Consider the following 26545-nt stretch of genomic DNA (forward strand, 5'->3'; position numbering starts at 1 on the left):
AAGAGACACCATGTTCAGCACCAGAGTAGCTCTGGAACATCTGGAGAACTAGATTTGATCATTACCAATGAAGATTACCCTTCCCCTCTCTCCGCTTGGGGCTATACCAGCTAACACACTTCCTGCAAAAAACAGACCCTGGACGACACCAGTCTGTGCTGGGTAGAGAGACGTTTTGTTACCATTTCTCCCACAGCCTCTGAGAAACTCCCCACGCAGCCTGTGAGCTCCCGTTTGTTTCATTGCAGCACCATCTCTTTCTTCCTCCACGAACTGCTTATAGAATTCGAACGTTTAAAACCGGGAGGCCAGGATCTGCCTGGAGCCCTCACCCAGCCCTGCCTGCCTCCCAAGGACTGGTGGCTTTGCCCTTCTTCCCGACACATGCAGTGGGCACCCAAACCTCTGGGAGAACAGGTGACACTACCAGCATGCTACGGGTTAACGAACAGCTAGAGGGCTCAGGAAACTCACTCTTCCTACTCAAGGTGAAGATCCGCCGCTTGCAAACCTTCCTTTGCCAAACCGCCAGCATACCAGCGAGTAGCACCATGCTGCAGAGAACCACCGCACCCCAGGGAACAAAGCTCCCATCACCTGCAACACAGAGCAGGCATAAGGGGTATCGTTAATGAAGCTGCATGTTCTCCAGCTAGGGTTTTGGGTTTTTTTTTAAAGGTATGGGGGGGGTCCACAGGCACTATGAGAGAGAAAGATGTTCCCACACCAGAACACGCATGCAGACCCAAGCCCACCTTCCTGTGCTGCACTCATCACGTGCATTATCAGTGCTGTTACCTGTCTTGGCAGTCTTCTCTGTAGCTATATCTGAGGTAGGGGAAGTGCCAGCTGCGTGTTTTGTATCCGATCCACCGACGGTTCCCGTAGCGGTCCAGTTGGCATCACCAGAGGCTGCGTCACTCGTGAGGATGCTGGCCCTGGTCACTGGCTTTGTGGCAGCGTGGGAATGCTGGCCTCCCACAGTGGTTGGCTGCTCGCTCAGGTGCGGTGGTCTTGCCCTGGTGGAATCCTTTGGCTCGTTGCTGAATTTCCCAGACAAAGTGGCAGGTGTGAGGTGCGTGGGAGGCGGATCGATGCAGACTTGGTCGTGCGTGGAATTTCCGCTGCCCACTGCTATCTTGTTTAGCTTGGCACAGCTGGGAAGGGGAAGGAGAACATGGAGGTTATGGGTCACAGAGTAAAATGCATGAGGAATCCTTGGGGGAATGGAAGACAGGAGAGAGGTTACCTGAATGATAACCACCCCCTTGCTCATTTTTGTGTCGTCATCTGCCCTTAGCCAGAAGCTCATGCCTTCCCATTACTCTTCCCTCTGCCCACAGGATCTCTTTAAGCCAGATACAAATCTAACATTCATGTTCAAGTCTAACCCACTCTAGTCAAGTGAGCTCAAGGTTAGAGGGGTTCGTCCATCCCCACTCAAAACGCCCCCTGGCCATGGCATCTGGTGCAAACAATAAGAGAAAGAGAGATGCTCTCAAATCTCTGCTCACTAGCAAAAAGCTGGGCTTACTCTGTGTGAGGCTTGCAGTGTTCGGTGCTGGAGTGCTGATCAGAGAAGGTACCCGAAGGGCATTCTTCGCAGGAGACATCAACTTCTGAGGTGCCTGCAGAAAAAAAAAGATCGTCAAGCCATACGTGACAGAATGAGCCGTGTCACCAGCACCGTCCCATGGCCAAAGACAGAGGAGACTGGCTGGCATGGGTGGGATGCTTACCTCTGGCTAGGACTCCAAATCCTGGCTTGCAGACAGTGTGGGAAATGCATCGCGCACAGCTGTTCAGAACTGCAACCTTACAAAACAGCCCTGCTCGGCACTCACACACCCTTCTGGAACTGTAGGAGCAAGGGACTTTCTCCACAAGGTCGAATTCTGAAAGGGGGAGTGAGAAAAAATTAGCATGGAGGAGATGCAGGACAGGAGAAGAGTTGAGCTATTTCAATCCAGGGGTCCTGGAAAGCAGGGTGGGACATGAGATAATGAGAGTTCTGTTCAGCGACAACTTAAGTCACAATAGCAGGGGAAGTCTGCAGACCAATGGGCTGGAGTCTTATCAACCAAGCAGGGATCAGTCTTGGTCAATAGCTGAATGGGAGACCTCTGGGGAAATCCCAGGTCCCGTAGGAAGTGGCACTGTGAGGTGGTAGGTGGCATTCCCCTCTCTAAGTACTGAGCCAGCACAGGGGGCCATTTTGCAGCTGGAAATGCCATTCTGAATGAAATGTCATTACTGGGGTCCGACCACTTGCGGGCTATCACGATCTCACTGCAAGATCGGGGTGTTAACTCTCCCGCCTGAGCTAAATTTTAGCTCAGGCAATTGTGTTCCATCCCCCTAAATTTTCCTGGTAGCATCTCTTAAACATGGCACTAGCCTCCCTGTTCTAACCTGGTGGGTAGCGTTGTTGTGCATTGATAAACATCTCTGGGCGTCACCCCAGAGGTAGCTGCAATCCCAGTAAGGCTTGCACTTCAGTTCTGCATCTGCAAAACTCTTTGGGATCCACTGGGGTGAAAGACACAAGAGATGGGTCTGCACCAGAACCCCAGATCCAGACTTTGGAAGAACCAAGATGCAAATCTGAATTCAGATCCAAGCTCCCTGGTTCGTTCCTCTCTCTAACATTATGTCACAGGGTGGGATGACTTTTCAAAACTGAACTGAACATCCAAGTCAAGTATTTGGATGCTCAAGTAGGCGCACAAAGTGGGAAAGTAAAATAGCCAGACATGCACTCTCCAAGGGCCTGATTCAAATTCCACCAAAGTCAGTGGAGTCTTTCCATTGACTTCTGTGGGATCTGGATCAGGCCCCAAATGCAGCCTTTGGATGTCCTACTGAGATACCCAAATATACAAACGGGACCCATTTCACATAATGGGGATACCTTACTGCAGTGCACCTTACCCTGAAAGGGGACTCACATCAGCCCGGTGCTGCAGCTGATGGATCAAGGACTGAGACAAGGCGGCTTCCCTCACCAGTCCAGACAGGGAATGGAAAGGCAGGAAATCAAGATACAATGAAACTGGCCCAGCTCAAACCCAGAGAAGGTCTGGGCATGATGTAAGTGCCGGAGATAAGCAAAACAAATACCTGGCTTGCATGAAACGCAGGCCTTGCAGTGTGGCTTCCCTTGTTCCCTGTTCAGGAAGTGCTCGGGCTCACACTGCCCACAGTCCCGGCCTGGATCTGTGGGACACTCTTTCTGTTTATGGTAGCCTGAAAGAGAGAAGCAAAAATCAATAAGAAGCCTCTTACCAAGGGCTCGGAGAGAAGCCGAGGGCGAGAACCATCCTGTCAAATGCTGTGCCTGCCCGGTAGCATCCTCTACTGGCCAAGTCTCAGTTTCTCTTTCAAATAGGCTTTTCTCTTCCAGCAACACCCTGCTTTATCCTCACCATAAACGGTTCCCATCAAAACAAAGTTCTCAGAGTCAAAATTTCATCCTGCCCAGCCCTCCCTAGCCGGAGTCGTCTTCTACTGCACTGCAGCCTGCTTTCTGCTCCAGCCCCTGGCTCTCCTCCTTGGGGCTGGGGGTGTAATTGAGGCCAGCTGTAGGGCCTCAGCTAGCTCCTTCCTCCAGTCATCCTTTCACTCTCCCGCCAGGAGGATTCCTCCAGCCACTGTCTCCACTGCTTTTGAGGGAGGATAGAGTGTATATCATATATATATATATGTATGTATGTTATATAAACATATGTTTCCCTCCTAGAGCTTGTCCTGATTGGCTGAGAGAGGAATCCTGCCCTGCCCACTCCACAAAACTCCTGATCCCAGGGCCTTAAAGAAACTGCCTTCCCTGGGTCTTCATCCATGCTTAAAAAGCCCCAGCACTTCAAAGGACACACCACAGAGCAGGTGTTGGCTGACCCCTGGTGATTACTAGCCTTTAGGGGACAGTCGCCCCGTTATATGTCTGAAGGCTCCTCAGTCCACCTCCCACACAACACTAGGATGGATCTTCTCTCTACAACTGTCGCCCGGGCTGCAGTAATGCCATGACCAGGGTGCAGAGCTTGGGACCATTGCCGCCGGGAGGTTACAAATGGGAAGATAGAGGGGGCTGGCAGGTCTGCAGGGCAGTGCCCCACTGCCCCGCAGATTCCTCAGACAATTGCTCCTCGCTGACTCCTTCAGGTCTCTGGTAGCAACACACAGGGCTGGTGCTAAACATTTTACTGCCCTAGATATCCGCTTTCCTCTCAACTGCTGCCAGCATCTCTGGGAGGCTGGTGCAAATGGGAGCTCGAAGGGGCAGAGCTGCACCCTCAAAAGCTGTGCGGGGGAGTGGAAGGAGGCCAGGCTGGAGCCTCTCTGGTGCAGCTCCTGTGGGGAGCAGGGGTGGCTGGGCCAGAGGCACCTCTAAAAGGTCAGTAGTCTAAGCAGCTGGGTACGCGGTCTAACGAAGGCCCTGACTATACCATGGAGATCAGAAGGGCGGCAGAAAGCTTGGCCCCAGGAGTTGCTGGGAGGCAGGTAACCACGACCAGCGAGGAAGGCACAGTAGCACGCACACAAGGAGAAATCCTAGCAGCAGCCCGGGAATGGGGCACAGGGTGGGGGAGAAAGAATCCAGGGAAACGGCCCACCTCTTTCTGCACAATGCTAACACCTCGGAGGAAAACAACACACTTGCTAACCATTCTGGCAAGCCCAGCGTGGGTGGTGCAGGTGACAGCATCAGTGCTATATTTAGGTGACTAAATGCCACCAGACATCTCCCAGCTACGTGGCTCCCACTTCCCGCTGTCTGGAGCCAGGCTCACTAGGGCGGGGACTGCTGCAATTCCCGTGCTCAGGCCTGCAACACGGTCCTTTAAAAGAAATTAAAAAAAAAAAAAGCTATTTCCTTTAGCAACCAGCTGTGTCAGGAACTGAGGCTGAAATAATGCCCTGCAGAGAGCCGGCTGAGTGTGGCTGTGGATCAGCTGACCGGCAGCCCATGGAGTAAACACTGCTGGCCTACTCTGGGACTGTGCTCGGAGGAATGATGGTCTAGTCTAGTGGACAGGTTCAGGGATGCAAGCGTGCAGCTGTGGTTGGTGGACTGGGACTAGGGTGAGCAGCTAAGGGAGGACGGCACAGACAACCTTAATTCTGCCATTTCCTAACTTTTGAGGGCTTGATTTTGCAACCTGAATATCCTTTTAGTGTCATTTTTGCTATGTAGTATAGTATCTATTTGTCCAGGGAATGTTCCTCTCCCTGATCCTTTTTTAATGCTCTTCTCCCCCTAGATTTCCCCCCTCCCCTTTTCTCCTCTCTCTCTGCTCCTCTTTAACCCCCGGTCTTCCTTAAGCAGAACAATAAGCCAACATCCTTCTGGTACAACTCCCAGCCTCTATAAAAATGGGGAAGCCCCTTTGAAGGCAATGAAGCCACACTGACATACATCAGTTGAGGATCATAGAACCACGGGGTTAGAAGGGACCGCAAGGTCACTAGTCTAACCCCCTGCCAAGATGCAGGATTTGGATGGTATAGACACAACAAGACGGATCCATTTGAGTAGGTTCCAAACTGGGTAAAAGCAGCTTCCTCAGCCCTAATTTCTTGTTTTACTGGAAGCAGTCCCCTTCTTCCTAATTTGTAAGGTCTCAGCTGGCCACACACACCAGGGTGGGTCTCTCACGAGCCCCGGCATAGTCGTGACATCACATGGCCACAGCTCAGGAAGGATGCCCTGCTACTGACCCAATCCAACTTCATGCAAATACTCTCAGCCAAGCACAGTACCCCCGCGCGCTATCAGCCTAATGAATAAATGTCAAAAATTTCCTTTTGAGGGGGAAAAAAAAAAAAAAAAAAAAGAGAAAAATGTTTTTACAAAGAGGGAAATGCCACAAAATGCCCCGCCCACTGAACTGCTCTGGCCAATGGGGCTAGCTTCAGGCATTTCCAGGACTCGGTCTCACTGAGCCATTTCCTGTTTCTGACCACAAGGCTCGTTAGTCTTTATGAGTCATGGCTAGCTTCCGAGCGGCCTGCTGCCGGCGCTGAAAACAAGCTGCCCACCTCCATCTCCTCTGGAACACTTTCGGAACTGTTTTGACTCTGAAGAAAGCAACAGAGTTTCCCCTGTGCCGTTTGCTATTTTTATGGCCTGCGATCGGATGCAAATTGAGCTTCACAGTTTTACTGGACAGTTTGAAACCCTGCAGCAGCAAATCTGTGGGTCCGATTCTTGGGCAGTCGCTCGCAGCAGTGCAGTGCAGACTCAACTTCAGCGGGATGCGAATTAAGGACCCAATTCTGCGAGGCTCTGAGCACCTCCAATGAGGTGCTGAGGGCCTTATTGCAAGTGGCACAACTCCTTGCCAGACCAAGTCCACAGGGTGTGTTTACACCCTGGAGACCATATTGGCATCGCTATTCCACTGTAGCCATGCTGGCATAACCCTGTAATAGAGATGCTGCCTACACTGATGGAAGGGGTTGGTGCATCAGTGTAGGAGCCAACACCACCCCCAACGACAGTAGCTAGGTCGATGGAAGCATCCTTCTGTCGGCATAGCTGCCTCTGTGCTGAGGGTTAGGTCTGCAAAGCTACACTGATGGGGGGGGGTATGGTGGAGGGGGGGGGGTTGGATTTGTCACCCCCGCCCCCAACCAACATAGCTACTTTGACCTAAATTTTAAGTGTAGACCAGGCCTAAACGGTCAATGCCTGTAAACGAGCAGGGGGTTATGCCCTTCATCCTGCGGATCACTGGGACGTTTGAGGGGAGGGGATCTGGATCCAGACCTGTTGCTCATTCATAAAACCGCGCACTGCACACCTATGCAGGGAACAGAAAGAACTCCCCCCACCACTGCACGTTGCCTAGTTCATTTGCACCAGTAAGATGCGCATTTGCCTGTTAATTGTTACCGCGTTACAAACATACGGACCTGAGGGACATTGGTAGCAGCAGCGTTGTGAAGTTTCATCATAGAGCCAGTTCTCTCGCACATCACAGGACTGAGGTGAGGGAATCGATGTCTAGAAAATCAAAGAGACCAAAGATCGCAGTAAAGCTCAGGAGCGAAGCGGCAGCATTCAATGTACAGCACGTCGCAATTACCCACTATGCCCCCCAGTCCAAACGGCAGAAAAGCCCAGCTTTGTGCAGCCACTCCCTGTGCGCGAGTAGACGAGCGGCGCGTGGGAATGGGAAGCTGCATTGCAACCCGCCCATCTGCCATTTCAGTGCTCAAAAGCCTACGGTGACAAACGCAACTCCATGGACTGCAGTGCTGTCCTAGAATGACCCCCTCTCCACTCCAGACCAGGATTTGGGAATAACCAGCGTCGACTCCCTACGGAATCCATATCAGGTTTTAGACCGGACTATGCTAAGAGTATAAATCCTTTAGCATATACAAGTATATGCTAAAACTATGCGAAGAATGCTAGACTTTGGGTCACAGTCAGGGCTATGTAGCTATCCAGCCAGAATGGACATGATAAATAAAACTAACTCTTTACATTAATCGTCAGTTTTGTGTGTTATTTCCAGGCATCCGGTGACCTGGGCCACTCGCAACAGGTGCATGCCATCCTTCTCAAAGATGCTTGAAACTACCTTTTTGCAGTTCTGCCATTTTGTTAAGCTCCTGCTGGGTCCAGCAGTCTCCTCTCCCATGTATCAGTGTAGTAAATATATAGCCGTGTTCAATTGTGTAACTGGATATAATCCAACCCAAAGACCTGCTTGCGATTCAATTGTTTCGCTGGTAACATGGGGACAGAACCTGCAGCGACATCAGTGGCAGTTTGGCCCAAGGGGAGAGCCTGCAAACCCTTACTCCCATGCCTAGTCCCACTGTCTTCAGTGAAGCTTCTCTTGTGCGTAAAAGGTTTTCAGGAGCGGCCTCTGCTCTGACCTTCCTTAGATAAAAAGACTCAGTTGGGAATTGTCTCAAGAAGGAAATAAACCAGCAGGCACCTCTGCTCAGTGGCTTCAGAGCCTTGCTTAGAGCAATCTGAAGCACATACTGGGAAATTTCACTCGTACAAGTTTTCTGATGAGATCATTTGAACTTGGCAGTCCCCCATTCAAACCCCTCCCCACCCCGTTCTCGGAATTCCATTTTCAGCAACTGGTGGAAAGTGTAAAATCGTCTGAAACAGCAACTTGTCTCAGAAAGAGATGGAACCAGGAGATCCACCATAGACCATGCTTCTTAATAGCGCTTTGACAGGTAACAAGGACCTCAGGAAATCCACAGCAGATCAGCATCCCCTCGGCTTCTGCGGGAGAATTTCCCCCAGTCCTTCGGCATAACACTTCACCTTTCTACAATGCCTTCCGTAGACAGTGCAGAGTCTCATCGAGCTTTACCAGCATTCATCCACTAACTTCACACCCAGCCTCTGAAGCGCTCTCTTTTTTCTACGGATGAGGAATCTGGTGCCCTACAGCAGAACGATAGGAAAGCCTGGAAAGGTATGTCTGCCCTGCAATTTAAAACCCGTGGCTGGCCTATGCCAGCTGACTTGGGCTCAAGGGGCTGGGGCTAAGGGCTAAGTGATCAGTGATCACTTGATCACTTGTTGTGTATGGTAACACCCATTGTTTCATGTTCTCTGTGTATATAAACCTCCCCACTGTATTTTCCACTGAATGCATCCGATGAAGTGAGCTGTAGCTCACGAAAGCTTATGCTCAAATAAATTGGTTAGTCTCTAACGTGCCACAAGTCCTCCTGTTCTTTTTGCGAATACAGACTAACACAGCTGCTACTCTGAAACCCGTGATAAATGATTGCACATCTGCAAACAAAATGTGAATCAATTACTTAATACATCATTTTCCCACAAGAGGGCAGCTGCCTGCGAGCTTATCACTTATTCACTGCTTGAAATCCACAGCCTGGCAGATTGATCTGCTGCCAAGGCCAGGTCTGAAAATGACACAGCAGTAACACGCACTCCACCCACCATTACCACACTGCGGCTGGCATAGTAGCGTTACTGCCTTTATTATCCTCTAAGCAAAATCCCAAAGTGCTCCGAGTCCATAGAAAACTCTGTAAAATGCTTCCTTAAAATCAAGGCACGGTTTCTCAACCGTGGAACGTCTCCTTCTGCTGACCCAGCCTCCCTGTTTCTTGGCCATCCACCAAGCATCACTGAGAGTTTATCACTTATGCTGTGTCATGAGCATGAACTTTACTCATCAAGCTCTTTCCACTGTCCGCTCGGTGGCAGCGGACACCACATTTCTGACTGGGGCCTTTGTCAGCCTCCCCTTTTCATTCCCTCAACTATTCATTCCTAGATCAATGAGTCAACAGCAGCGCAGGATGGTCGAGTTCTGTTATGTGTGATGAATGAACAAGGGCTCTTGAGAAGTGACAAATGGGGCACTAACACGAGCTGTGCATTTTGCCCCACATACGCAGTCCCTGCAGTAGCAGCAAACCATTAATGCCTGATCAAGGCCGAAAATGAATTATATAAGCAAAACTGACTGCAGGGAAATGATGTGGGCTTCACTTCTTTAACATATACCAGGTTTTCTATAACCTTGGTTTCAGAATTTCACACTTCTGATGTCAAAACTGTACAGTGACAACCACAAGGTTGTGTGGGACGAAGGCAAAAGTGTATCCAAAACCGACTGGCGGGCCCCATAGCGTGAAGGCGTTTGGGGTTGAGAGCGGCATGTTCAAAATGATAAGGCCAACTGGGTACATGTGTGAACTGAATGCTTGGGGAAGGTGGGGCTCAAAGTTACACATGGGAGCTACAGGCAGGAAGGATGGTGTATAAGAGGATCTAACTGATGTAACACACTCAGGGACAGAAAGTGTGAATTACCTCATTTTAGCCGCCTTTAACCAGGCATACCCATGTGTCACTTTCAACCCCCCTATGCATTTGCTCTGATTACGGACCAGATTCTACTGTACATTAAAGGCTTGGTTGGTTTGATTTTTTTTTTTTAAACGAGTTCAGTGTTTTCAGCCAGGGTGAGTGGCCTAGAAATAAACCTCAGTGCTTTGAGAGAGCAGAAGAGAGATGGATCACAGAGAACAGACAATGAAGCTGAATTACTTTGCCCAACCAGTTTAAAGGGAAGTGATTCTCTGGGGAATCCAAAGAGCAGAGGAGGCAGGATCCAAGGTGCTGCTAGAAATGATCTCTCGAGGTCAGTGATACTCAGACCTCAGTGGTTCAGGAGCCAAATTAGCGATCAGCATTATGCAAAAGAGTCACAGTTGCGTGAATCCATTGTTTCATTTACTATAGTACTATTCATACTTAAACACTACGATGGGAAATTATATAACTAACTACTATTTTCAAAGCAAAATGACTGGCCAAGTATTATTTTATCAACTACAATTGGTTAACATAGTAAACGCATCCTGACTGGTTAATAATTAAAATCACACAGTGTTTTAATATCATGTGCGGCAAAAAGTCGCAGGAGACACAGTAAAGAGCCACCTGCAGCTCGTGAGCCTCAGTCCGAGTATCGCTGTTCTAGGTTTTAAAGCCCAACCCCCTTAGTCTGTATAATTTGAAACATGGCCCAGAAACCTACTGAGACCCTGCTACACCTGCCAAAGGGACAGAGCAAAGATTTGTTGGTGTTAATAGCCACAGATAGTAAACCAACGTCTCTCATCGACTCAGACATTTCCAAAGCTGTAGACTGAAAGCACTGGCTCCGCAAATGAAATCAAGGCCAGTGTTTAAACTTCTGCTTTCCAAGCAAAAATAGAAGCCAGATTTCCATCAATATCAATGGAATGTGCAGTCCCACATCAGAGGGCAGAATTCATCATACCTTATTTCTTAGCCACCTTCACCTTCACTCCCAGTGCCACTCTCAGACTCTGTTCTGAAGCAATTCTAGCACAAGTACCGCCTATAAATTACATGTTCACAAGGGCTGGTCAAAAATTTTCCATCAAGAATTATTTTTGGCAGAAAATTGGGTTTTCAACTGAGCTAATGTTCATCGAAAGTGACGGCTTTTGTCAAAAAAACATTTGATTGTTTTGTTGTAAAAACTAAAAATCAAACAGTATCTGGCAAAAAAATACATTCGGGTTTTTGAGGAAAAGTCAAAGTTCTCCACACACAAAAATGGGGTTTTTTCCATTTGTCATCAAAATTTTCTTCAGAGAAAGAAAGAAATTCCAAACAGCTCTAATTTTTACCATCCTTTCATGAGAACTTATGCATGGAAGAAAGAGAGAGGCAACACGATACAGGTGGGAAAATTCATATCCTCACTGCAGCTCAGAAAATGCTAGTTAAGGAGCCACCTTTCTGGCTTTTCTAATCCAATCGGTTTTATAGATCATGGGTGTGTTTGTGCGGAAGGATAAGTTTCAGGTTAGCAATAATACTTTGCTCTCACACCGTACTTTTCACCTGTGGATCTCAAAGCATTTTACTTTGGTGATTTAGCATCATTACCCTCGTTTTATAAGTGGGGAAACTGAGGCACAGAGAGGTGAGCAAGCCAATGACAGAGCCAGGTGTAGAACTCAGATTTCCTGACTCCCAGCCCCATGGTCTGCCCACTGCATCACAATGCCTATTAGAGAGCATCATGGAGGGTAGTGCTGAGAATTCTACCTTTTAGCCTAACCCCCAGTTAAAAAAAAATAAAATCAAAATTCTAATACCAATATAATCAAGTGACATTTCATGTGCTTTCTGATTTGACTATTATATTGGACCATTGTCCATTATATGCAAATAGTCAACATGTATGTTATTTCCCCCATTCCAAGGTGGGTTTTCTGGAGACTACCCCCTGGTACTTCTTTTTCCCTTTTATCCTGAGGGCCAGGTAGCAGCCCCTCACTTTCTGATTAAGGAAGGCTGGACACTGCTCCTGCAGGATCCCTCCAGTGCAGCCTTGGGACTGCAAGGCATTTTCTTGCGTAATGTCCCCAGCTCCTCTGCTGCCCTGGGATGGAGTGTCTCATGCCAGACTCTGAATCATGAAATGTTTGCAATGCAGATTAAGAAAGACTTATTTAAAACAGCAGAGATATTTCAAAATGCTGGCTGCAGCCTCCAGGCTTCATGGAATCACAAAAGTGATTATAAAGCTGTTTTGAGTGACTTCTTCGGAAAATAACTTTGTCTGAGGTCATCTCTGTTCTCACTAGCAAGCATGAGTGTTTTGCAAAGTGGCTGCCTAAATACTGCAGTCAAAATGTGGGGGTGAAGAGGAATCCCTGCCCAGATAATGAGCGGGACATTATAACAATGCAGAAGGTTAATTCCACAAGTCAATTTTGAATCACTGGGGAGGAGAGGGCTATGCAATCTAGCAGTTCCAGCAGAGAAATGAACTCCTTCGACTCCTTCTTGTACCATCTACACACAACTGTTACTTTCATAGTGCAAACTGCACAGGTGTGGGGGCATAAAAGGCCCGTGGTTTCTATCCCCCATATCTTGTAAGTTCTATTCCTGGCTATTTTATTTATTTTTTAATAAATTAAAAAGGGAGGTTTCTAAATAAGTTAGATTTCTTTATTTAAATACATTTTTCTTGATAAAAAATTAAACCTATTTAAAATTAAATGTGAATTTATGACAACCTACTTTAAGGCCTAAACATTTAAAAATCATTTAAATTAAATTTAGATTAAAAAAACAAACACTCAAGCAGCCCACATGCACTGCCAAAGTTTTAAAAAAAGTCAGCCCATGAACTAGGGGAAATCACTGGGAAAGAGTGGAACCAGAGTTTGCTGACATGCTAAACAACCAGCTGTAGCCTGCAGTAGCCTTTTGACTGCTGGTACAGAGAGAATTTTCTTCATTTCAGTTTATTCAGCTAGTTTGTGCAAAGTTGAGAAACTGATTGGGAGTTGAAAAAGCAGGAAAGCTTGTTTTCCTTTTCCAATCTATGAATAAAAACAAAGCGTGAGAGGATGAGATCTACGGGTTCCAAATCTTGAAGGCCATGGCGATCAGTCATGATCAGTTCAGTTCACTAACTACAGATAATACTTCTTTTGTTTAATGAAGTTCATTTTAAATGCAAACATGTTTTGATATACTTACTTTCTTTGCTTATGTATTCAGCACAAACGTAGTTTTATTTAAATAATTTTTAAATGCCATTTTTGAGCATTTTTAATCAAATTCTAACTTCCATCCAAATGCAGTTTGTGACAAATTACAGTTTAAAAATTAATCATTGCCTACTAAATAAGAAATGCATCATTCACCATTTCCTAATGTAATTCAAAAAAAAGAAAAAATATGACATACGTATATTAAGGCATTATATTTACTTAAATAAATATAGTATATCCTCCTGCTTAGCAAAAAGAATTACCAAACTATACCAACCCATAAGAAACAACCTTTCTTTAGGAAAAATAACCAAAAAGTACAAATGCAAAACAAGATTAAAATCAAAGTCTTAAACCAAGGTTTCCTGTTTCCTTATATAAATCATGATAAAAAAGGGTGATTTAAATCAATCCACCCTCTTGGTTCTATCACTTTGTGACAATAGGTGAGTAACTTAAGAGCTCTGTGATTCAGTTTACCCATTAGAAAAGAAGTGTCTTCTTATTTTTATTTGTATGGTGGTAATTGCTTCCCCCTGGGGCTGTGGTAAGGATTCATTACTTAGTGTTTCTACAGTGTTTTGAAGTTAACAAGCACTGCATATGTGTTAAAGCTTATGATATCAGGGCATGGCACATGTTGCCCGTATAGCCAAAATACCCATTACAAAATTATTTTATCCCTGTACACGTTTCTGGCCTTCTTACTGATTGTGTGAAGCCAAGCTACTCCTCTGGCACAGAGGGCAATCACCTGCAAATACAGCTGCACTGTGCCGATATAAGCAACAGCTAAAAAGGACCTCTTCTCTCTGCTCCATGAAGAACAGATTGCTTGGTTCCACCAAGTCTTGATAAGGTTTTGACAGCGGGCACTGGAGATGCTTGGGTCTTGTCTGCCCTAGCAGTAAAATTTTTCAGCACCAGTGCAGGGGGAGCATCCACTGTCAGCAAAGGGTCAATTTCCTAAAGCAGACAGGAACTTTGTCCAGGGAAGCTGTTTTAGCACCTTGCCAGAAAAAAAAAAAAAAACGAAAAAAAACCCCACCAGATCTAAGCCCAACCTGCTAAAGGGGTGCTAATATGGTATCCTTGGCTAAAGATACCAGGGGCCAAGGTAATAATTTACGGCTTTGCGACTGTCTGGCGGTGGATTGTATCACTCTGCCCTGTCTACATGAGGAAAATTCTGAGAAAATTTCCCACCAATAGCAGCAACATTGATCGCCCTGGATACACTGTGTCACTTAGAACTGGTGTGAGCTAGGTTACGTCAGATGTGTTGACAGCGGTCGCAGCCGCGGGAGCCCTGTCTGCTTTCCCTAAGACCTGTTCAGTGGCAACACTGGGAACCAACAGTAGGATTCCCCTGCCCCCCCCTCCCCGCACTAATGTGAGCTAAGTCCTAGACAGCTTAATGATCATCTGCCAGAGGGGAGGGAATCACAGGTGATCATTCACATGCAAGCTAAGGCCCTATTTGTACAAGGGCTAAAGAAAAATAATTCCTGTAGGGGGAAGAGTGATCGACAGTGCAAATCAATACCCTAGTTACACAAGTTTCTAATGCATCCATTGCAGGTAGGATCTCAAGGCAAATAATCCCTAATGTCCTTATAGGTATTAAAGGGTCCAAACATGGGGGAAAACATGCATCTTGTAAAATAGTTAGTAAGAAACTTGGGAAATGCAGTAGATCTAATATACTTGGACCTCAGCAAAGCATTGGACATGGTAGCACATAGGAACTTAGCTAAATTAGAGAAGATGGGGATTAGTATAACAATGGCAAGGTGAGTAAGAAACCGGCTAAAGGGGAGAAGACACTGGGTTTGTGCTGAAAGGTGAATTACCAGCCTGAAGGGAGGTTACTAGTTGAGTTCCTCACCGACTTGTCTTGGGACCAATCTTATTCAGTACTTTTATTAATGACCTTGGCACAAAAAGTCAGCGTGCGCTCATGAAATTTGCTGATGATACAGAGGAGGATCAGAATATTACACTGGAAGATCTGGATGAGCTTGAAGACTGGTGTGACAGAAATGCAATACAATTCAACAGTACAAAGTGTAAAGTCATGTACCTACAGTCTAAGCAGAAGAATTTTTGCTATAAGCTATGGGCTCATCAGTTGAGAGTGAGAGGAGGAGAGACCAACCTGCATGTTAGCGCTGATCATAGGATGACTATGAACCACCAACGTGATGCGTCTACGAAACAGCCTAGGTTTGCATTTGCTGTTATCAGGCGAGACATTTCTAGCAGAGATAGGGAAGTATTAATGCCATTGTACAAGGTACTGTTAGGACCTCATATGGTAAACTCTATAATTCTGGCCTCCCATTTTGAAGAAAGAGGCGTTCAAACTGGAACAAGTGCAGAGCAGAGCTACTCGGATGATCGGGGAATGGAGGGCCTCTCTTATGAGAGGAAACTGGAAGAGCTTGGTGGGTTTAGCTTAGCACAGTGAAGGCTGAGAGGGGATCCGACTGCCCTGCTGTTTACCACCTGTTGTAGTTCTAGAGGGACGGTGAAGCTATTTAAGCTAAAGGACAAATGGGGATAAATTGGCCGTGAAAAAATTCAAGATGGAAAGTAGAAGGTTTCTAACCATCAGAGGACTAAAGTCCTGTAACAGCTGCCCAACAGACGTTGTGGAGGCAAACAACTTAATTAGTTTTAAGAGCAAGCTGAACAAACTGATGAATGGGATTGTATGATGGGGTGGCTTGTGATGGTGGCTGACAAGGCTTGGCAGCCCTGAGGGTCCCTTCTGGTTCATGTCAGATATCCCTGAAATCTCATGCTTCAGGCAGTCACCCCCAGGTTCACCTGGGTGAGTCTCACTTAATCAATTCCCTGCCATTGGTGCACTTCAGTCCCTCACATTCTCTGCCTGTCATATAATAGTTCAGTCTCCTGTGAGCTGAAATACTTGGGTCTATTTCATTGTGGGGTTGAGTGCACAGGTGCTGGGTGGCGATATACAGGAAGTTGGACCGGATGATCTGGTCATCCCTTGTGGTCTTGAATTCTATGACTTGGCAGAGTAGCATAGGAAGATTTAATTACAGCATAGCAGAAGGCAGTTGATCTAGAGAGCTTGGTCAAGTCATGCCATTGCTCTGTGCCTCAGTTTCCACATCTGTAATGGGGACACTGGTAAAGACACTGACCTCCTTTGCAAGGCACTTTGAGACCAACAGATGACAATCACTGTATAAGGGCTAGTTATGATCACAGAAAGGAAAAAAGGCCCTTTGCCAATTACTCTTTCTGGAGATACGTTGGTCCTTCTCTCATTCCCCCTTCCAGCCTCACCAAGTCTGCTGAGGAGGATGATTTCCCCGTTTGTTATATTGTCCTTAAGTCAAAGGGAGCTCTTTACAAACAAGTAACACAATGAGTGTGGGAACCATCAAATACAGATTCTGTTCTGAGATGGGTTTCATCCAGTTCTGACTCACTGTTATTAATGACAGGTTTCAGAGTAGCAGCCGTGTTAGTCTGTATTCGCAAAAGAAAAGAAGTACTTGTGGCACCTTAGAGACTAACCAGTTTATTTGAGCATGAGCTTTCGTGAGCTACAGCTCACTTCATCGGATGTTATTAATATCACTAATAACTGCTTATTTCAGAACGAAGATGGTCTCATTCAATAAAGACGCTTTGTTAGCCAAAAACTGAAGGTAAAGATTTGACTTAGCTGGCCCCATTGCTCATATTTAGCTCTTGAAATGAAGTGAATGGGGTGGGGAGGGAGGGGAAATCTAAGGTGTCAGCCAAACTCTACAAACCTCAAAACTATCACCTTCTTGCAAAGCAGCTGCTGCCATCGATGCAGGGGGATCTACCCATCAGACACTCCTGTTACTCTAGAACCTCTATTTAGGGGACCCCTAAAAAGAAAGCTAGGACTGCAAAAACATTCCAGGGAACCACTCCACCTCTCCCCAAACTTGGATCATTCATTCTTCATGGACCGAATAATCATGCAGACTTTGGTTGTTGATTAGTCAGCTGGAGAAGATTCACTTCATAATTTTTACCCTTTGTTGCTTAGGTCATAAAGAACAACCTCTGTATGAGAACTTTCACTTCTGCCCCACTCCCCCCTTCTCGCCTGTGAATATCTAGACACATTTAAGAGTGCAGTGTAATATAATTGGTATTCATTTTCAACACAGCATGTGGGCTGGCTTTATCAGGGAAACCTCTTGTGAGCCTCAAAAGCCAAATGCAGCTGCTTCCCTCATCTGTAAAAGGTACAGAATGAAAACATGGTAACCTCAGACTCTTTTTAATCTTCAGCGCATCTCTCCCCTTTCGTCTTTTGACTGTGTTTCCTTCCCCCATTGTCATCTCTGAACCTCAACTGGGAGCAAATTGAACTCAGCATCTTTGGTCAGGTGAATCCAAAGAGCTGTTCCAATTCCTGCAGGCAAGTCAACATCAGTAGCAACCATCACCCAAGCTTGGGGATCACAACTGTTCCTGAAGGCAGGAAGAGGGAGGAGGAGGATTAAATTGCACATTTCCCTAGCCAAAGGATCAGCCAATCCAAATGAAAAAGTTTCAATTTTATCTCAGTGACAAACAAGACTGACCAACTCTGAAAGAGAAAAATATATTAAGTCATACAATTTCCAGTATTCTTCAACCACAGCCTAGGGTTAAACACAACACTTTGTAAATTCTCGTGTGGGCAGAATATGCCATTGTGTTAGTCATGTTACAACATGACTAAAAGTTCAAGTATACACATGCCATCACCATGTTTAGGGTCAGAAGCTGGGAGGAGTGTGAATAGCGGCTCTTCCTTATCTCTGGATGGGGTTGTGAGCAGGATGGAGGTGGTTTTTCCCCGCCCAGTGGACTAGCAGAGAGCACACAGAGACTGGACTCAGCTAGTGGACCACTGCGCGTAGGGCCCAATCCTGCCCCCAGTGTAGCCAAAGAAAGTTTTATCACTTCAGTGGGAGCAGGATGAGGCCCCAGTAGAGCAATAGAACCCACAATTCCCTAATAAATTTGAGACCATCCTGAATATTAGAGGGTACCCAGAACTCAGCGGTTCCCCTGGGCAGTAAGTTTGATGGATCTTGAAGATCGGTTCTGTTTACAAGGGAGCTAGATCCTATTTTCAGCTGCAAGATAATAAAGACCAATGAAATAAAATGGAGGGAAAAATCAAAATGCACCAATACAAAATGGGGAATAACGGGGGAGGCAGCAGTACTGCAGAAAAGAACCTGGGGGGTCACAGATTGAATCTAAGCCAACAGTGTGCCGGTATTGTGAAAAAGGCAAAGGTCATTCTGGGATGTGTCGTCACATGTAAGACATGGGAGGTAACTGTCTCACTCTGATCAGCAGTGGTGGGCCCTCAGCTGGGGTACTGCGTCCAGTTTTGGGCACCACACTATAAGCAAGATGTGAACAAGTTGAAGAGTCCAGAGGAGAACAACAAAAATGCTAAATGGTTTAGAAAACCTGCCCTAGAAGGAAAGGTTGAAGGAACTGGGCATGTTTAATCTAGAGAAGAGAAACCTGAGGGAGGACATAACTGTCTTCAAATACGTTAGAGGTTGTCATAAAGAGGACAGCAATCAACTGTTCTCCATGTCCACCAAGAGCAGGACAAGCAGTAATGGGTTTAATCTGCAGCAAGGGAGATTTTGGTTGGTATGACACAGAGGTGCACTACTCTGTGTCAGCAACTCGTCAGGCCTGACATACTCACTAACACACTGTCATCACAATATATACCCACAAGGTGGCATGCCATACATCACTGGAAAACTAATAACTCACTGATCATTAATATTCTTGTGTGGTGTATGTAGATACAAAGAGTTATGGATATGTGCTAGAATTATGGTCTTAAAATGTGCTTGGCAAGAAATGCTTAAGCACAGTGAGCCTTAGACAAAGGGAGATGTATTTGCTTGTCTTGGTCATCAGGAGAAGACAAAGATGATACATCTATATAAAAAGGTAAACAAAGCCCTCAGTCTAGGGAGTGAGGGAGATAGCCTCTTAATTATAAAGACAGAGATTTGTACCCCACACAATAAACAACGGAATCAACGGACGCTACTATAGAAGTGTATCCAGTAAGATCTTTTATGACAGCCTGTAGCCTGCTAGTGGTTAAGATCATGGTGCAACATATGCATTAACGCTACATGAGGAATTATGGAAACTCACTGACGTTATGCTTTAAAGTCTGTAACCAACACAGGGAGAAACAGATTTTCTCCCAGTGAGAAGGGAAGGCAGCTGTCTACCTCTCTCCAATGTAAATTAAGCATTGTGGAATCAAAACAATGCAAGCCCCATTTACATACAAATCAGCAGGAAGATGGGAGGTACAGCAGGAGACCTTCCGGCTTCTTGAAACAGGATCAATGAATTTTGAGAAGACAGCCTGGTACCTGCATCCCCCCTCCCCACCAGGCAGGAGAGGCAGGGCTGACTTTTCAAAGAAGAAATTTCAGAGGTTTACTGGACTTTAAAAAGAAAGGGGAGAGGTCCCCATAGTTGTCCCTCACTTGGAGGATTCAAGGGGCCAACGCTCTTGAAATCACAGAACGCTGGGTCCTTCAACCAGGGAGGCTGAACTTAGGCAAAGATTGTAACTCGCTAAAATTAAGTTTTAATCTTATAAGCGTATTTTTGCTTTTGTTTCTTTGTAACCCCTTCTGTCTTTACTCCTAAGGTTCAGTATCACTTAAACTTTCTGTTTAATAAATTTGTTCTACTTTTACTGTAAACCAGTTCAGGGCTGTGATTCAAATAAGAGTGCGTTTGTCAAGCCCCAGTTAAATTAATGAGCTGCAGTGTATTGTCTCTTTAAAGTAGCAATGAACATAACCACCTCTGAGAGTGTTCAGTGACAGGGCTGGGCACTGCAGGAAGATGGCTCTGGGGAACTCGGGAGTCAGGCTTCAGTGTCTATTACCTGCAAGACAAGGACTGGACTGGCGCAGTCCTGAAGGGTTTGCTGGCAAGACAGACAAGCTGATGTGTCAGGAGCTGCCACACAGTTTAACAGCAGCAAAACCCTCCATCACTGAAGCAGAGAGGGGTAAGGTGGTGACTCAGTTCTAGGAACCCCAGCAGCCTGTCACACCATCAGCTGGTTTGAAGGAAATTCGGGAGGAGGCGCTGTGGGGTGACTTCGCAAACAATAAGTGGGTGGTGGAAGCCAGGGCGGGACCTACAGGCTTGTATGCAGGCTGTTGATGTCTGGGCTGTGAGTCACAGCAGCATAGCATTTAAGGCACCCAGAGTTGCAGGGCAAGGGGTGACAGAACCCCTTTCTGGTCTGGGTTGAGCCCCAAAGCCTCACAGTTGGATATTAGGACAAACTCTGTAGCAATGAGGATAATTAAGCCCTGGCACAGATCACCGCAGCAGCGTTAGGCTAACCCTAACCCTCAGCAGGAACCCCTTGTACTGGAGGTTCAGAACAGATTAGACCAGTGGTTCCCAAACTGGGGTTTGTGAATCCCTGGGGGTTCACAGAAAAAAATTCCCTAATGGCGGAAAGAGCTGTCCCTAGGGACCCTGGGAAGCCAGTAGCCCGGAGCTTTGGGGACTTCCAAGAGCTAAGCAGATCAAAGCAAGCATATCTATCACACTGAGGAGATTGAAACTTCAAGCTTCCTTATACGAAATGGAAAGGGAGGTGGATATTTTCTGCTGTTTTTAAAATTAAATAGGCGGCTGGTGTTGTTTTTAAATTATTATGAAGAACAAGTTGAAGCTTTGTTGTAACGTGCATTGTTTGCCTGGACTGCTCAAGACCTGACTGCTTGTGTAGGAGGAACTCCGAGTTGGCTTCTTAAATCCCTTCATGCTGTTCCACATCTGATACTCCGTGATGAAACACAGGAGCCAGAAGCACCAGTAAGGGGGGCGATGAGGGTCACATGCTGTTCCCCGACACCCCCCCCATCAGCACGCCCCCCCCCACAGGCTTTGCCCCTACACCCTGTTTTTTCTACCGGCGCCTCTGATAGGAGCCTTGTCTTCTAACAGGCTTAATCAAAAGTGATACAAGCTCCACAAGTGAGATCTTGGAAGAGTGTTGCCGTTTTCATAATGTAACAAAAATACGGTGATGATAAATCATAATGAATAAATAGTGTGTAATAAGCATGTTATAAAAACATTTTATATTTCCAGGATTACTGCTTTTATAATTTATGCTGAGGTCAGGGAGAAAATCCCTGGAAATATTCATTTTTAGGAGGGGGTTCACCAGACTTGACATTTTCGTGAAAAGGGTTCGCGGGTTGTTAAAGTTTGGGAACCACTGGATTAGACGAACATCTGTCGGGGCGGTCTAGATTTATTTAATCCTGCCTCTGCTGGGGGGGGGCCGGGGGGGGCAGGGGATGGACTCGAGAACCCTTCCAGACCCACATTTCTATGACTCTTTGAAAAGGAGCACGTCTTCGGCCTGGGAACACTGAGCCCTTTGGATATCGGGTGGATAATACGTTTGTTCGAGAGCATCAAGGTTTGTTCCTCGCCTTCACTCTTCCAATGCCAGCAGGCACGTGAGCTATCCCAGTGGAAGCGAGGCTCCTTACCGAGGTAGAGCAGATCTCAGGGGGTTATGCTGCATTTGCGTCTTGCGCTGACTGAACTCATTAGTTAACATTCATTTGAGCTCACAGAAAAAAAAAAAAAGCAGCGTGGTGGTGAATCAGGGAGATGAGAAATCAGTTTGCTACAGATGAGTAGTACATCAGAATGAAAAGTATATTACAGTAAAAAAAACACAAAAAATGATCATCTACCAGCACTAGCTGCTCTGGAACTGACTACAGAACCACACCAGCAACAAAACTGCCTCCTTCTTGGGCTCCTACCCAAAGGCTGAGAATACCGAAGAGAATCCTGCCCAAGCCTACGAGTGCAACCAGATAAACTTCATCTGTCTCATGGGGCATGTGGAAAAAAGATCAATAATAACTGTTAACTGGATGTAAACTAAAGACCAGAAAAACAGTTTAAAATATAAATAGGCTATGAACTGCCAGACACTAAACAGGAGCATATGAATTCCAGTGGTGCCTCAGGCTGCCAGCAAGAGTCATCACACAGAAACACAGCAAAAAGACTATCCTTGGACCAAAGCAACCATAAGCTCTGTGACTCCAGGTTTTAACAGGCATGGCATAAGTAATGGCTGGGACCTAAGTCTGAATATTGATACTGAATATTAGAAAAGCAAATGCACTCTCTCTCTTGCAATAAAATAATCATTGTGCACTGATATAACACCTTCCCCCCCCCCAAATCAGACTGCAGACCATCAGGCCAATCCTGCAATCCTTAGGCGAGTAGCCCCAAAGATTGCCCGGGTGAGTAGGGATTGTAGGATCAGGACCTATATGTATAGGAATCACTCCACCTTAAGGATGAGAGGATGGGAGCCAGATCACCGTGGTACAGTAAGTTGTGTGAGTGTGGGAGGGGAAATTACAGCTCAGGGCCACAGGGCAAACCCCTACTTTTATCAAAAGGGCCCTGAGGATCTGCTAACATCAGTGCACAATAGGCAGGAATAAGTGTTCTTAAAGGTCTGATCCAGAAGGCCCACAGGCTTCAGATCTGGCTTTGATCTCTCTTTAAAGATCTCCAGGCCCACAAAGTTCTACTGAAACATTTCTCCATAATTTGCAATGACAGGCACAGCATACATACAAATGACTCATTCACATGGGACTGTTTGGGTTTCGCTAATATTTCCATTGGCAGGGGAAAATCATTAGGAGGTCAGCTTGGGGCCCTGATTCTTGCAGTGCAATCACCCATAGGCTTGACTTCACCCAGGCAAAGTGGTGCATAGCCTCCATGATCTTACGCCCATGCATGACACACATTTATAAGCGTGTACAGGATGAGGGCAATTGTTGGGAATTGCACCAAGCAAACCCTGTACCCAGATACCTGTTATCCCATTATAACATGGTACCCAGGACCAATATTAACTGAGCAGAGAGTCTAGGTCTCCTGGGCTGAAATCAAGAGCTTTAACAGTCTGAAACCACGGATCAGTTGGGGGGGGGGGGGGAGCGAGCAGAGACACAGATGATATCTTTTTGAATTTCATTCAACGCAAAAGCCACATCCCATTCATGAATAAGTTACTGCAGAAAGGGGCTGGATGGTCCAATGAAGGAGCAGTTTTCTTTTTACACTTTGGGGAGATCTAAGTCAAGCCCGAGTTTCTCAGCTTGCAACCGAGCCTGGGCCAGACAGATTCCCCGCAATCTCCGGGTACGTGGCAAGGCTTCTTGGGACGGCGTAAGGAGGACCCGGGGCGAGCTTGCTTTCCCCAGAACATCGGGTGCCAGCTGACGAGCCAAGGGCGTCTGTGGTTTGAAGTTAATAACGCAAGAAGCCAACCAATAAATAAATCCAGATCCTTTGCTCTTCGTCTGCCAGCTCTCTGGGGCAGGCATCAGGCCGCTCCGGGGGCAGGGGGCCCCCCCACGCTTCCCGCCCGCCCGTAGCACCTTCCTCTCCAACGGGGAGACCCCACCCCACCCCGGGGCGTGATCCCCCTGGGGAAGCAGCCCTGTGATTTGCCCCCAGCTTTTCTGAGCCTATAGGCGCGCTGGGTCACCCGTGCCCCCCGGCCCAGCGCTATTGGTGCGGGGGAGACCGGAATCCCCCGGCTCCAGCTGCTTCCCTCCGGGCTGAGCCCGGCTGCCCCCCACCCCCAACCCCCGCCCCGGTGCCACGCGCCCCCCCGGCACAGCCCCACGCCCGGCAGGAGCCCCGGGGCAGCTGCCCTACCTGCGGGGGCGCCGCCTGGGTCCCCCGGAGAAGCAGCAGGAGCAGCAGCAGCAGCCCCCGGGCAGCCATCGGCCCCGCTCCGCGCAGCGGCAGCCGCAGGAAGGTCCTAGCGCGTCCGCGCGCGGGACTCCCGCATCCCGGGCAGGGCTCCCCGCTGGCCTGGACCGCGCCGAGCTCCTGGTCCCTGGAGCGAGCCCCGCGCCCCTGCAGGCGCCGGCAGCGACTTTCTAGCTCGAGCCGCGGGGGCGGCAGAATCCGAAACCCCGAAATCACACCGAGGAAAGGGGTTTGACACAGCGTGTCACTAGCCCGGCCCCCTCCAGCCCTGCTCCCCGGGGCTACCCCCCGCGCGGCGGAGTCAGAGCCTGGGCTCACCCAGTATGCAAATTGCAGCCGCTAGGAAGCCTACGGGTTTCACCCCTTTGCCCGAAAACAACGGGCTCGGATGGGTCCGTTTCTCTCCCTTTCCCCGTCCCTGGCAGCAGGGAGCGGGAACAAAGAACCGCGGAGCCCGCCCGCAGCCCTTCCCCTCTGCCCCGGGCTGGGCGAGTCTGAGTCCCCGCAAACTCCTGCTCCAGCCGCTCTCTGCCCGCCTGCAGCGAGGCTCCCGCAAGAGCCCACACGCGTTTTCCTCCGGCTCCAAGGGGAGCGAGCTCACACCCGCCTGGGAGAGTCTGGGTGCTTCAGCTGATCTGGGAGGGACCCGTCCTTCCCCCCCCCCGGGCTTAACAGAGCTCGGGCTTCATTTACAGCCAGCCCGGGTCAACAAGCGTCTGGCCCTCGCTTTCAGCCGGCTTGGGAGCAGGTCTAGCTTGCAGCACGGCTGGTCCCATTAGTTAACATTGGCTGCAGCAGCCCCGAGCACCGCGGGATTAGCTCTTAGCCCAAAGGGAATGTCAGGCAGGCCCCTCGCGGTTAGGCTCTGCATGAAATCTCTTCTGCAGCCCCCGACGACAACAACAACAACAAGAAGTCTGGTAAAAACAGCCTCCTGCCAAAGAGCAGGAGGGGCAAAAACCCTGAGCCAGGCAGTAAAGTCCTGAGAAGCTACATTTTCATGACGATGCTCTTTTCCTTTTCATGTGTGTAAATTTCTGCTGAGCAAAAGGTCATCACAGAATGAGTGGAGGGTAATTCGCTGCTTGAACCCAGGTGTGCAACAAGCCCACTTAAACCAGCCCTGTAATTACCCGACATTTCACTCTCCTGCAGCAGCAAAGTTCATTATGCAAAATGATAGCACTTTCACTGAAATGGCTTTTGGAGTCCTTATTTAACTCCCCCCCCCAAGCCCCCGGGGGGGCGCTATTCAAGAGTCACCCCCCCTCCACAATCACATAAGCGCCTACTTAACTGTACACACCTGAGTCGTGCCCTTGGAGGAGTGGACTCAGGTGTGTTCGCAAGATCGGGCCCTTCCTTGTCAGATGAGTCTGCCGCTATTTTTAAAAGCAATGGTTTACATTTAAAGATGCCGTCTAATGCTTTCAACGGAACACCCATTTATTCTCAGATCTCGCACACAAACTGAAACCTAAAATAAACATAGGGCCCTAATTTTCAGAGGTGACCTTGAGCACTGCATGGTAGAGGTCACTGTTCCATACCACCATCTTATCCAGGTGAGCAAATATGTCCTCGCTTCAGTCTCACTTATAAACGTACAGAACACAAACTGGCTGTGGGTAGCAGGTGTTGGAGGTTTGGGGACAGCTGAGTGGTTGGGTGGGATGGTGTGTGTGTGTATTGGGATGTTAAAATCACTGGCCGGAAATTTATTTAAACATTATGGTAGGTTGCATGGTTTTCTTGGTTCATAGATTGTAATTTGAAATAACAGCCCCTAGAATCAAGGTTGCTGGGCTGGGTTATTTTTGGTTTTGTTTTGAACTTGAATCAACATAAATACAACAGCAGAATTTGGGGATAGGATGTGTGTTTTATTAGGACAGGCACCAACATGGGATTGCCTCTGCTTAACTTTACCTGCATGAGTGGTCTTACTGAAGTAAGCGTAGGTAGGTAACGGAAGGGCCCCCAAGACCACAGTACTTGGATGCTCATAGAACAGGTGTCTAATGTTAGGCAAGTGCTTAAGTCTTTCCAAGATCAGAGATGTGGGGTTAAATCAAATCAAATCTTCTTTGAACGTGATGTGTCTGTGTGGAAAAAAAAAACCTGAAATGGTCACCGACCACTGTTCTTGTCTATTGTGTGAGGTAGGTTCTGCATTAAATAATACCATTCTCAGAGTGGGTATTCCGGTCCTCGTGTTTTAAATAAACACATTTGATTCAGACTGTGTGTGTTTTGATTATATTCAAGTGAATTACCAGGGACTTTCTGAAAGGAGCCATACCAGGAACTACAACACCCACCTCTGCTTCAGCAAAATAAAATTATTTTTCTCAAAACGTTCCATTCATTTCCTAGAAAATAATCCCCTGCACTGAAGATAAAAACAAATGTTAAGGACAAATTGTTTCTCCAGTTCTCCAAAAGGCATTTTAATCTAACAGACAGAAAGAGAAAATCGTTGGTAGCACAATGTATTATGGTTTATAATACCCATCTACTTGTATATGTCCCTCTATTTAAACACTTATTAAAATGTGCATTTGCCGATAAATAGTCCTTTGAACTCAATGGTACT

General features: G+C 47.2%; 1 protein-coding gene across 1 annotated transcript in view; it reads right to left on the minus strand.

The window, feature by feature from the left end:
* The window catches only part of TNFRSF8 (TNF receptor superfamily member 8), a 37146-nt gene extending 13128 nt beyond the window's left edge, over positions 1-24018 (minus strand). Inside the window, exons 1-7 of the mRNA XM_074975137.1 lie at positions 23893-24018; positions 6919-7009; positions 3121-3246; positions 1740-1895; positions 1535-1628; positions 799-1157; positions 475-597 (exon numbers count right to left, since the gene is read on the minus strand). Coding sequence (XP_074831238.1) covers positions 475-597; positions 799-1157; positions 1535-1628; positions 1740-1895; positions 3121-3246; positions 6919-7009; positions 23893-23961 — 1018 coding nt within the window. The 5' untranslated portion in view covers positions 23962-24018. The remainder of the gene's footprint in view (positions 1-474; positions 598-798; positions 1158-1534; positions 1629-1739; positions 1896-3120; positions 3247-6918; positions 7010-23892) is intronic.
* Positions 24019-26545: the final 2527 nt, after the last annotated feature.

Source organism: Natator depressus, chromosome 18 (genome assembly GCF_965152275.1).
Source record: "Natator depressus isolate rNatDep1 chromosome 18, rNatDep2.hap1, whole genome shotgun sequence".
Classification (NCBI taxonomy): Eukaryota; Metazoa; Chordata; order Testudines; family Cheloniidae; genus Natator; species Natator depressus.